Source organism: Tetrao urogallus, assembly GCF_951394365.1.
Source record: "Tetrao urogallus genome assembly, chromosome: 1".
In the NCBI taxonomy this organism is placed as follows: Eukaryota; Metazoa; Chordata; class Aves; order Galliformes; family Phasianidae; genus Tetrao; species Tetrao urogallus.
The window spans coordinates 145,853,832-145,867,248 of NC_136813.1; the positions used below are offsets into that span (position 1 = coordinate 145,853,832).

Consider the following 13,417-nt stretch of genomic DNA (forward strand, 5'->3'; position numbering starts at 1 on the left):
AAGACGAGAATTAAAGGAAGGCAGGGATTGTAGCTGGATTACCAAGATGTTCCAGTTCGATTTATCTGGCAAAAGTGGTGGTGTTCTGGGTGCAGCATTCTGCTGCCTGTTTAAACCTGGCTTCCCTTAGTCCTGCTCTCTAGGAAGCAAAGCTACTTTTAACCACTCTGAAATCCTTCTGGAGAGGCAGTGTGCATGGAGATGTTTCCCATGCTTCCGATGATTTGCTCTGAACCTGACACAGAGAGGGGGTGTTCAAAAGTGGGATACCATGCATGATGAAAAGACCTTGAAAGCTTTGAAAACCTTGTTTGAAATGGAGTGTGTGCAGAGTGACAGCTGCGGTAGCTGACCCCTCCAGATGGTGGGATCTCGTTCCTCTAAACTTGTCCAAACAGGGTGCTAGGGGTGAGATATTGCCCTGGGAACAGTGGCTCCGGCCTGGCTCCATAGCCAGGCTCGCAGAGAGCAATGGCTGTGCCAAGCCTCCATGCCCTGGCATTTAGAAGTTGGCACTGCACAATGCCAGACTGACCTGCTGTCTCGCTTAATGGCTTTTGTATGTCACACTGACTCCCACTGCTCTGCACGTGTGTGCCAACCTGGGGAAGCAGGTCAGCTCACTCCTGCTCTTCCTGCCCTGATGCTGCCTTCCTCCTTTGCTCATCCTGCTGAGGGCCCAGGGGGCTCAGTTTAGGAGTAGGGATGAACAGAGCTGAAATTCTGCTGCAGAGAAAAGTCCCCAGGGGTGATCAGATAACCTTCTTACAAGCGTTTTCAGGGTGGAAATGGTGAGTTGAGAGAGTGAAATTGTTTAGGCTGAATGAAGGAGATATTATTGAAGTAACAGGATAGCTGAGCAAAGGGAAAATTTAAGCTGAGTTTAGAGAAATGTTTCTGAATGTGAGCCTTGGAGGCATCTCCTAGCAGTGGTAATCCTATTGTTTGAGTTGTTTCAGAGCAGGTAGTGCGATAAAGCAGATGCTGCAGAGATCCTGAAATGACTGGGAGAAGGGCGAGACTGTTAAGCAGGGGACTTTCGTGTGCAATTTCTATGAATCACTTGGTGGTGGACTCAACAGAAGCTTGGAGACTGTGGCTGTAACAGCTGTCCCCGTGATATGTAAAATACGTGGGTGGAAATAAGTGGGAAGGATGCTGGGAACTTACCTTTGGGTAAGCTAACAGTAATGAGACACAGTTCTTCATCTGTTGGGAATGATTTGGATCTAATTGATGATCAAAGTGTTCTTTGTACCTCCTTAAGTGTAGAGAGAGAACTGCTCCTTTGTGTGGGATAGAAAAAAAGGAGAAGTGCTTTTTTGGACCTTATCATTGGACAGACCTCTTGAGCAGACGGAAGCAATCTAGACTTTAGAGATGGGGAGGAATAAGTATGTAATATATGAGATGAATCTGATAGTGCCCAGTCTAGCAGGGAGTCTTGGCCTATTTCGATAAAGAAAAACAGGTGAAAAGATAATAAATTGAGTAGAACTGAAAGAACTGAACTTACACACCTATTTCCTTTCATGGAAGAAAAGCTAACAGTAAGGTAATGAGAGTACAAAAAAAGTTAATTTGAGAGAAAAGAAGATTCTTCTTAAAATTTATTTATAAAGGTTAGATGAAAATGCATCCATGGGGCAGCACAGAAATAAATAATACTTCCTGGAAAGGGAAGAGCTGTGAAAAGCAGCAAGGAGACCTGTCCAAATGGCCTTGGAGAAATGTTTCTGCCATTGTTAAAGAAAAGTTTGTGTGTCAGAATGAGAATAGCTAATTTTTGAAGACGGCTTATAAAATACATTATTTGTCATCGAGGATTATTAAAATGCACTGGGAGGAGCTCAATCAGAGTCGCTACAGTGAACCTTTTTGACACAGATGCCAGATAGCCATCACTTTCATCACTGGCCATGGAACCTCTGATGTCTGTAGACTCTGCCATCTTCTTGCTCTGAGTGTATGAATATTTTCCTGCAGTGTCATTAATACAGTTTATCAGTACCTGAGATGTACAGGTGCTTCCAGGACACATCCATTGTGCCCTAGATCCATCCTCATCTTGGTCTCTGTTTACAGAGTTCCAAGAACAACAGGGCCATGAGCCAGGAGAAGATTTATGAGCACTTATGTCATCTACCTGGTGAGCAGTAGTGTGGAGAACGGCAGCGCAAGAGCTGTTAGTGTACAAATCAGCTGTGCTGGAGCTATGGAAGGAGAACGGTTAAAGCAGTGTTAAGAGGTGAGGGGTGCTTCTTCAGAGGCAGACAATATACAGTGTGTCCTGAGTGGAGAGATGGTGTTAACCATGAGAATAGAATGCTGCACGAAGTTGAAATTGGGTTGAAAAAAGTTAGGGAGTTGGTGAAACTTAAATGTAAACTACAGTATGATATTTAGTGACTTAACCCCCAGCTTTTGGGAATAACAGTTTGTGGGATTTGAATCAACCCTGCCCCTTTCTTTGCATGGGTCTTCCCAGCTCCTGCAGCTTACATGTATGGCAGGTAGTAGAGAAAGACTTAAATATCACCAGACTTCTGCTTGTCTAGTGCAATAACTTCCCTACAGCACTGCTGGTGCGCTGTGCTGTTCCCTGGTGGTGTGTTGGATACCAGGCACAAAACATCTGCCAGCTTTCTGGAGTATTTCACAGCTGAGGTGGATTTCTTCCTATTTTCAACTAGGGCTGTAAACATGAGGGTTCATTTTTCATTAATTGTCCAAATCTTATATCTCTATGCTTTTCTGATGATGTTCAGCCCCCTGTCACAGTTATCAACTTCATCCTAATTAGGAAAGGCAGCTTTATATCTGAGACTGAAGCATTACAGGACTTCCATTTCCTTTGCTCGGCGTGGGGTTTTGGGGCCCTGCAGATACATTCCCAAGGGCCTGCTGCACATGGTTGCCCAGTTGGCTTGGCTGCAGCAGATGGAGGTACTGGCATGAGCACACAACAGAGCTGAGCCCATCTTTTGCCTCAATGCTATGTCGCACCTAAAGATTGCCTCACTTTGCTCTATGTGGCATAGCACTTTATCTACAGTTAGCTTGGTTGAATGCACAGTGACCTATTTGTGTACTTTCCCAGAAATATCTCTAAATGCTGAGCTGTATTTTTGGCTGTGCAGCTAATAATTTTCTATTAATACTTATCTTAGATTTGATCCACATAAAATGCACTGTCAAATAAGGTTCTCATAATATTTTTAAGCAGTCTAACCTTTTGGTCCTGGCCAAATTCCAACTGAATAATTGCTGTCTGACTACCTACATTCCTCTTGCATTTTCAATTGGAGAAGTTAGGTCTCCCTCCCTGTTTTAACAGTGATTGTGTAATATAGTTCTGCAGTATTAAGTAGATGCTGCGTTCCTCTACAATGCTGGATATGTTTTATTGGTAAATAAGATTATAGAGTTATAATCATTTTACAGGCATGTTTATGTCTAAATATAGATATGTCTGTAAAAGCACTTTGTCTAATATCCCTGTCATGCATTCTGTATCAGGGAGAAAGGGAGAATATAATACTGTGGAATAATGTCTTTAAAAAAGAAAAAAAAGAGAGACATTACTGGCTAGAATGGAGTTTGAGATTTACCGAATTGTTTTGGAAAGGCAGAAAAGCCTTCCTGATGCTGTTACCCTGCATCATTGATAAGGAAAAAAACCTACTGATGTAAAATACTATGTATTGAATCACCTTGATGCATTTTAAAAGTCACTCTTGACTTATGAAATTAGATTTGAGGATTATTAAAATTACTTGGAGCAACTAGAGAGAAACTCTCTGTTTTAGAACTGCAGCTTTGTCATGATCTTATGAGTTTCTCCATGTGAATTTGCACATACTCACTGAAGTAAGAGAAAACAAAAACACTCACAAGGATGTCCCCACACTACCTCTGATGTTTCCTCAGTTGGGTGTCTCAAACTTCTCCATTTGAACACTGCAGAAGTAAACATATAAAACTTGCTGCTGTATATGAAACAACTTTTCACAATAGTTCTGAGATCACTTTAGTCTTACAATATTTGTGCAGGTGTACCCGTGCCCTTTACTGTCGTTCATTCAAAAAGGGCTCATGGTGAGAAACGTTAGAGGAGGAAAGAGGGATAGGGGTTGGTGCTGGGATGCCTGTTCCGATCTCCAACAGGCTCTACTTGCACAGTGCAACTCTGCGCTGTGAACCTGCTTGTGCCTTGTGGCAGTGTACTGTGCGTGTCTGCATGGTAGAGGCCAACCTTTGGCTGAGGGTGCCACTATCCTTGGTTTGGGTACGCTTTGTTTATGTTTGTTTATTTATTTGCCTTATCGCAACCCTGGATCCCATCCTACCAGGGCACCCAGCCAGGAACAGGTACCTGATACTGCCTCAGGTGGGTGGTCTACATGCCAGCAACCAAAGTCCATGTTTCTGAAACATGCTAACAGAGAAGTTATGTCTGAGTAAGAGAAGGAGGGAGACTTGTCATGGGTGGTTGGATAGGCACAGGTTACTTAAGCCATTTAAGCCTTTTAGTTTTACCGGAGCCAGAATAGGGCTCATGGCTGAGGATCCGAAGTAGAGGCAGATGCCGTTTGGCTGTGGTGGCACCGTGACCTCTTCACATTAGTCTTTTCCTAGCCCTGGCAACTTTCTGTGTCACTGGATAAAGACTGAGCTTCTAGCACTTTGCAGGGAGCCCCATCATCTTGTACTGAAGAGAATATCTGTCTAGGGGTACATCCCATAAGCCAGGCATTCAGTAGGTTGGCACCTAAATGCTCTTCATGATCTGAGCCTTCTTCTGCTGTCTCTTGAAAGTACTTGCTAGAGATTAATTGGCTTTGAAGCAGATGAAGAGAAGGGAACAGGTTTCTTGGCGGGAATTTTTCCCTATGGGAAAGGTCTATGCTTGGGTGAGAAAGCAGGCAGCTGTCACGTTTGCCTGCGTAGCTCCTGCATTGCTGCTCTCTGAGTTCTGTGTTGTAAGGCCCTGTAAAGTATTCCTGGTGGGAGAGGGGCTGGGAAAAACCTAGAGTCTGCTCCCTGTGTATCACAGCTAGCCATTACCTAACCAAGCATAATAGATTGTGTGAGACTGTGCAGAGATCGCAGGAGACATATTTTAAAGAGAGCAAATATAGCATTAAAGTGAGTGAGCAAGAAAGTGAGAGACAGAGCGTAGAGTGCATTAAAGTTAATAAAGCATTGCAGGAGTGGGGACTGCATTTCACTGTGAAGGAATCTAATTTAGTGACTCGTAATTGGAGGATAACAGTCCTGCTGGAATGAAGTTAGCTGTTCATTTTGCCAAACTCTCGAAGTCCCTTGGTTCTTGTGAGCATCTCTCAGAAAGCAGATCTGTCAGAGAGTTTAGAATCGATTGGTGCTTTGTACCCATGGTCGCTTTCAGTCTCCTAAGTGGATTTGGTTCCTCTGGTGCATATTTAATATCTATTTTATTCTCCAGTTATTTATCCAGTAATAACAATGCAGGATACGGTCTCACTGCCATGCTAAGCAGAGAGAGAGCAGGTACGGAGTATCTGTGTTCTCCTGGGCAAGGCACAATGGAGTTGCATGAACCCTTTTGCTGGGCCTGACTGGCATCATGCAGGCTGTTGGGTGGACTTCCAACTTCCCCTAGGTCTTGTTGGTATTGTCCCTGCTACTGCAGCCTTCTGTACATTTGATAGAGAGACATGTGGCTGTGAAGGGCATGAAAGAGTCCGATTTCTAGATTCCCGAAGGCTTAGAGGGTCAATGGTGTAGTACTGGTGTACTTATTCTAAGTGAGCATGGCTGTTGAAAAACAGACTTCTGGGTGTGAACGTCTAAGGGAAAGTCTTCTCTAGTTTGAAATGCCTGAAATCTGCTTGGGATGGCAAAGTGGCCCTGGATAGGCAGGCTGAGCAGTGCTGCTCCCCAAAGGGGTGATGGGTGGCCAGGGAGGTCACTGCTGTGTTTTTGTCACCAGATCAGTAGGATTTTGGTAATACTGACTCCTTGTAAGTGCTGTGAGGATTGATTTGTTAGTGTGTAAAGTTCCTTTGAAATGAAAAGTGCTGTGAAAACGTGAGGTACTATTAAATCAGGAGTGAATAAAGAGGTAGGAACAATCTTGCTCAGGCAGGAGCTGGAGAGATGACTTCACCGGGCTTTCCCATTTTTACTATTATGATTATAAAATGAAGTGGATATGTTCAAGGAAAAGACCACTGTAACTTTCTTGGCTGCGGTAGTGGAGAATAAGCTCTTTGAGTCTTTCTGCTTATTGGAAAAAAATGTTGTCATAGGGGTCTTGGAGGGAATGTCCTCTCCATGTGTCACTGATTCATTTTTAACTGTGACCATTTGGACATTTTGCATTCCTTGCTTTTTAAAAACAAATGGACTTTGTGTAGATGAAAGACTGACTGACTACTAAAGATATGAGTGGTGTGTGTCCCTTGGGTAGGAGGGCTATATGCAGTGCATATGCAGAATAACACCCACTCACATCCATCCAATGGCCTTGCCCATTTGTCTTTACTCTAGAGGTGCTGTGCTGATGCAGTAAAAGGCAGTCCTGCCTGTCTGGTCCTTTCAGCCTCTCTGCCTGTATATCCAGAAGAAGGCCAAACTGATCACAAACATTAATAATTCCTTTGTGTTGAGGGCAAGCACTTAGACATGGGCTTGACATAAGCAATTAGTTTCACAAAGACAGCTGAACAGCTGTCAGTGGACAATTCTTCTCAATTTTCAAAATCAGTTTTGACTTGGGTCTCAGCATGACATGGGACCTAAGATAGATGACATGATCCCATCTTCTGCTGTCACTCTGAAGTGACTTCAAACTCTGGGGTTGCGACCAGAACTTAGTATGTTGCCGTGAATGCAACAGAAGGACTGGGTGCTGGGCAAGAAAGACTGGTGGGAGGACAGCTATTGGCTGAGGAAGATCGATGGATCTGCCTTGAATGCAGAGTGCATGATTGACTTGTCAGTTAATCACTTTCCCTTTCTCTCACTTTCCCCGTTTCCTTTTGTATCTTTATTTCTCAGGGAGTGTAAGAGCTGAAGATGAGGCCCAGGGTGGAGTGCTACTCTCCGAGGTTTTGGCTGGTGCTGGCAGTCCTCGCAACTACAGGGAGCGGGACCCACGCGCAAAAAAGCCACCCAAGCATTGGCATTGCGGTCATCCTGGTGGGGACCTCAGACGAAGTGGCCATCAAAGATGCCCACGAGAAAGATGACTTCCACCACCTCTCAGTGGTGCCCCGGGTGGAGCTGGTGGCCATGAATGAAACTGATCCCAAGAGCATCATCACCCGCATCTGTGACCTCATGTCAGACCGGAAGATTCAAGGGGTGGTATTTGCTGATGACACAGACCAGGAAGCCATTGCCCAGATCCTGGACTTCATCTCTGCCCAGACCCTCACTCCCATCCTGGGCATCCATGGAGGCTCCTCTATGATCATGGCAGATAAGGTAAATTTGAACTTGCTTTGATTGTAGACTTGCAGATTAGAAGTAAGTTGAAACAGAGAGAACTATCTTGTTTTGTGATCCTCAGGTGGAGTCTCCTGGGGCCGAAGGGCTGGGGGATTAGAAAGACTCAGATTCAAAGAGAGATTAAAAGAGCTAACTGTGTAGCACTGCTGAGGAGAGCCTATTAATTATGTGGAATTATCTGCAACAGAGAAAAAGCAAGGAGGGGAAAGAGCAGATAGAAGAGAGCTGCAAAAGAATGAGCTCTGTTCTTCTTCCTTAAGAAGTGTAAAGACTTTGACAGTTGTGATTTTTTTTTTTTTTTAAAGGTTTTATTTTTACCAGTGTTTTACCTTAGAAATGCCGAGAATGCTAGCTTGTGTTTTCCCTGAAAGGAGCTGTAGGACGTTGTGGCATTTTCAGGGACGTTTAATACAGCTCTTACATCTTAATTGAAAAATAATTGAATCTTTAATAAAGCTATTGTCTCTCAGAAGTGTTAATCAGCTCCTGAAGTTAAATAGGTGCTAGCTTAAGCAAGTAACCAGTCTGAACTGGTCCAGCTAAGTCCTCTTGTTTCCACTGTGCTTCCATCATGTCGCTGACATTTCATTTTTCCCTGTCTCTAGCCAGTTTTTTTGGCAGTTACTGCACAAACAGGCCTTCCCACATCTGCGTTTGAACGCTGCAATATGCAGGGAGCACCAGCTTTGGCCAGCTGTTATCTGCGAGCTTAGGGGAGGGAGCATCCTTGGGTTGCAGTCGGACCCAACAGAAATACCCTTCGTGGGAGGAGCAGGGTACCCCAGCAGTTCATGCCTGAGTGTGCATTTGGCCAGCTAATGTGGCTGACAGTGGCCCCCAAACTGCTGTGGGCTGATGGGAATATCCAAGAGAAGTGGGCTGCCTTTTTCCCTGCGGTCCTGGTGTGACAAAGAGATGAGGGCAGCACCTTTATTGAGAAGAACGTCTTGACCGTGCTTTGTGCATCATACAGAAACAAACAGGGGCACAAGCAGTCTTTTCCTTTTGCAGTCACTCTTCAACGAATCTGAGACATTTAACTAGGCAGAATCAGGTCTAATTGAAAAAGGGGGAGACTTAAGCTGACCACTGGCAACATTTCCTCAGAAAGAGATTTAGTGGACTGCAAAATCCAGGCATTTTCTGTTTAATTTAATTTGTAAGTAAATAACCCAGGGCAGGTTATTTTAGGTGAGTAGATGGGAATAAATTAATTATGATATTTTTTCTTTGACCAAATGTTCAGTTGCCAAAAGATATACATTTAATACACAGTGTTATTTTCCCAAATTAGTCTTTGAAATAAAGTAGTCATTTAATCATTTAATAAAATAATTACAGTTTTTTTGTTTGTTTGTTTTGTTTTTTCCCCACTTGTTACGGAAGACATTCTGCCCCATTCTACCCACAGTGAGACTTTTCTTTCTTGGGAAGAGCTCATAGAATCATAGAATGTCCCGAGCTGGAAGCGAGCTGTAAGGATTATTGAGCTCAACCCATAGCTCCACACAGAATCACCCAAAAATCACACCTTGCATCTGAGAGCTTTGTCCAGATGTGCCTTGAACTTTGCCATGACCACTTTCGTGGGCAGCTGGGCAACAGTGTTGTATGAGGCTCTCCTGCCTCTTGCATTACACGGTTGTTAATATCTGTGTAAACCACGTCTGGAACAACAGTTGGATGCTGTGTTTCACACTTATGTGGTGGCATTTTATCCCTTCTTCGAACAAGCATCAGTATTTTTGATGTCAAACCTCCTATGTGCTAGAAAAAGATCTTTGCAATTTTGGACTTGGCAGGCCAAATTTTGATTTCCACTTCCTGTAATGTAAATCCAGCACAGCTCCATCACTTGTGGTAGGATTAGATCAGATTTACTCCACCAAAATTCAAATAGAGATTTGAATCTGCAAAGATTTTTCTTTTTACCTCTCTCTCATCTCTCCTTGGGAAGGTGGCACCTCATGCGGCTGCCTTGTATACCTCCCAGCTCAATTCTAAAGAGCCTCTTGGCAAGCAGGCAGCCCACAAAGAGCATGAAGGTGGAAGCATTATGAATGGAGATCTTGTTTTATCACGCTCCCTTTTTGTAGTCTGGCAGGCAGGAGAAGCATACAAAGATCTGTGGTTTCAGGAAAGGCCAAGATTTCTTTAAACATGAATTGAAAATGCTGACCTTTAGAGCTTCTGTTTCACAGGTGTGTAATGTTTAATGGGTCGTATTTGTTTGATGAATTGAATTAAAACATGGTGGAGAGTAAATAAATTGATATTCTACTAAAAATGCTGAAGTCAGACTGGTAAGTGCTTAATCTGTTTTCCAGAGAGGGCCTTGACAGAAGCATTGCTTTTTCTTATCCTTAGTCATGTAGTTTGCAAATGAGTTTTGTGGCTGGGGTTTGCTCCTGCAAGCACACGTTGCTTCTGTAAGCATCCCCTCAGTGCCTGCAGCAGTCAGCTGTGATCGAACTTGCTCAGCATTTCATGGGTTCAGACCTTCACTTACAGTTTTGTTGCATTCCCTGTGCATTTACGATCAATAACACCAGTGCAAACCTAAAGAACAGTGCAAACCACTGACACCTTAGTGTGACAGATAAGCCCTTCTCTGGAAGTTGAAGCAAAAAACTCCATTGAACCACCTTCCCTGGAGGAATGTGAGAAATTGTTACAGCTTCAGTGAGGGTTGATAACTCTGTCTGGGAGGAAATTTGGGTCCATGTGCGAAGAGAGCTTTGTAACGTACTGTGAAGCTGGTGAATTGAGGCACAAAAAGGCAGGTGGGGAAAAAAAAAAAAAAAGAAAGGAAAAAAACAGTTTTGAGCCTGAATTTAGTTCCCCTCCCCACTGTACTCATAGACTGAGATACTGTATAGGTTGCTCTCAGTCAGTGTGCATCTGAATGTTTGCTAACTCCTAGTTGGAGGTCCAGACATTGTGACAGTGGAGACAGTGATGCTACCTGAGGACGGCTCATGCCACCTACCTCAGGGTGCCGTGAAATGCTTGTGGAATAGTTCTGTGTCTCCCCATTGATCACTGAAGAAGGCTGTACCCCCTTTTCCTTCAGATGCCTCAGGTTAAATGCCATGAACCCTGCCCTAGATGTAACAATGGGTGGAGGCATGCTGTGGGAAAAATTCAGCATCTGGATTTCCTGATTGTTTTCTTTGAATTTGTGATCTTTAATATTGCATTTGGTTTTGTGGAGAATGTTGGGTTTTCCCTGTTTAGCCTTTTTCCTCTGAACAATAAGTATATAGTTATTTGCATATGTTTTTGCTGTTTCTCTCCTTGGAGCTCATGTCTCTAATCCCACCTGTTTAGCTGTTACAAAGTGTTGCATTTAATCTCTGCCTAATTTGGCATCAGAAGAAAATGACCAGATGATGTTTGCACACTGAGATCTGGGGCTAGTTCCAGGAAATTGGTACAGCACAGACGTGCTGTGCCACACTCTAGCACTGGAGAGACCACTTTGCTGAGAAAGAGTCTTGTTCACCACTGGTTCAGCCCCTTTAGACTCTGATGAGGTCATCAGCTGTGACATCAAGCAGTGGGAGCTGTAGCATTCATTTTGTTGGTTCAGTCCCTGAGTTGTCTCGTCTCAGAGGGGCAAGTCCTGCAGTTGTGGAGCAGGCTGGAAGAGCTGCACTGTTTCAGCTCTGCAAACAAATGCCTGCTCCTAGTTTTGGTACTGGCACCTTGAAAAAGGATTAGGATCATAGCACTGTCTGACCAGGGCCCCTGATGAGAAAGGGAATAGCATGGATCACTGCTGATGTATGTTGAATCTGGAATAGATGAAATGGAGAGGAGAGAAATTTTCACCTTCGTAAGTGCTAAGATCTATGGTTCCAAGTGCTTCGTCTGTTGAAGCTCTGGTCTCTTCACTTTGCCGGATGTTGCCTCAATGACCTTTCTTTTTCTAGTTTTGTTCTGCTGATCTTAAGCATTGTCCTGAGGACTGCAGAGCACTTGTGACCAGTGAGCATCTGCCATTGTTCCAGTGTTTAAAATAATTTCTCTTTTCTCTCAAGTTGTTTTGAAAGCAGAAATTCTATCCTACCACAGTGTGGAAATACCTAGTTGATGAGGATGCTCTATGTTGGGAGACTGATGGTGGGAGGAAACCTTCAAGGCTGCAAATGCAGCTTCAGTTCAGATAAGCACGCAAACCAGTATCTTGTGTTTGCAGACCTGAGACTAGAAGCCTGGGAAGGCCTTTTTTCATTATGTTTTTAATATTACCTACTATCGCTTCTGCCCAGAACTAGGAGGTAAAGAAATAGTTGCAGAAGAAATAATAACAACAATGTATATTTGACTGACTAGTCTGTTTTATAAAACAGACTTTTTTTTTTTTTTTTTTTTTTTGAATTACAGAAAAAGTCAACTTGGTGATAATGAAAGTAGAAGAGGTAAGAGCAGGAAGTGCCTTGGGTGCAGCTTTAGAATAACACAATGATGCATAGGCAGCACTGAGGAAAAATACTGGAAGAGGAAGGTGATTATGTTCTTCCAGGTGAAAATTCTCCTTTATCATTGCAGCACTTGCTGTTCACACTCTAGAGCTTGTTCATATAGAGTAGCCATACTGATGGAAATAAAATGATAGGGAAAAATTATGTATTAAATAGAGCTATGTTGATAATAAAATCTACATAAAAGCTGCATGAAACATCTAAAATCTGTATTTGTTTCCTTTTCTCTGACAGCATAGAGCTGAATTTTCTACTCCTCCCTTCAGTACCTTGCATCCTGCACCACTCTCGCCTTCCCTCCTCCCTATTCACACCGAAGTACACTTTGTCTTAGAATCACAGAATCACAAAGGTTGGAAAAAGACTTCTAAGACTATCTAGTCCAATTGTCAGTCCATCCCCACCCTGCCCACTGACCATGTCCCTCAGAGCCATGTCCACACAGCTGTGGAGCACTTCCAGGGATGGTAACACAGCCACCTCCCTGGGCAGCCTGTGCCACTGCTATACCACTCTTTTTGAGAAGAAATTTTTCCTAATATCCAACCTGGAACCTCCCCTTCTACCTTGCCAGTCCCACATCATAAATCCCTGTCTCATTTCTTCTTGTTTTCTGAGGTTTCCAAGACACATCATCTCTGCTTCATTGCTGAAGTTTGATGTGCGCTGGCCATGCATAGTGCAGCCAGGGAGCAAGTCCAGACTTGGGGAACAGGAGAGGTGTGAATGTAGTAAAGTGGTGCTGCCGGTTCAGGGAAATCAAAGCTAGTTGGATAAGTTGAGCACCTAGATATATGCTGAAAACCAGGACAAAGTCAAAAACACTGGGACAGTGCTGCTAAAAACAGAATATCTGTAATTAAAAGGAAAGCACTTTCACTCTGAGGTTTCCAAAGGTTAAATAATAGAGATGTATGGGGAATGCAAACCTCATTTTTTTGGACATAAATTTGATTCATTTCCAGTAGACTTGACATGGAAAATTTTGAGTCCTTGTGTGAGAGAAATTCAGTAAAATAAAAGAGGAAGAATTCCCTTTGAATGGTTTCTGTGGAAAAAGGAAAAAAAAAAAAAAAGAAAAGATGTCTTAAACGGAAAAAAGACACATATTGATCTGCAAATGTTGAAAAAGTATGGTTCAGTGTTGTTAGATTTCTGTTCCTTTTCCCTCCAAAACAAAGGGATATGCAGCTTATGTAAATTCACAATACATTTTCATTTCTCTTAGACTGCACTTGATGATAGTAATAGTTTAAATGTTTCTTAGACTTATCTCATGATTAGAAAGGATGAGATTGATTTTATAAATAAATTCAGCAGTTCCACTTCAAGGTTTTAAGATTTTTATTCAGGATGTAGTTATTACTCTTCTTTTGCATTCTGTACTTTGTTTCCTCTTCCTGCTGAATGAAAGCTTTGGGTAAGTCAAAAAT

General features: G+C 43.0%; 1 protein-coding gene across 1 annotated transcript in view; it reads left to right on the top strand.

Moving 5' to 3' along the window:
- Window positions 1-7,062: 7,062 nt before the first annotated feature.
- The window catches only part of GRIN2B (glutamate ionotropic receptor NMDA type subunit 2B), a gene marked incomplete at both ends in the record, with an annotated part of 164,823 nt that continues 158,468 nt past the window's right edge, over window positions 7,063-13,417 (top strand). Inside the window, one exon of the mRNA XM_079548420.1 lies at window positions 7,063-7,473. Within this exon, the coding sequence (XP_079404546.1) occupies window positions 7,063-7,473 (411 nt within the window). The remainder of the gene's footprint in view (window positions 7,474-13,417) is intronic.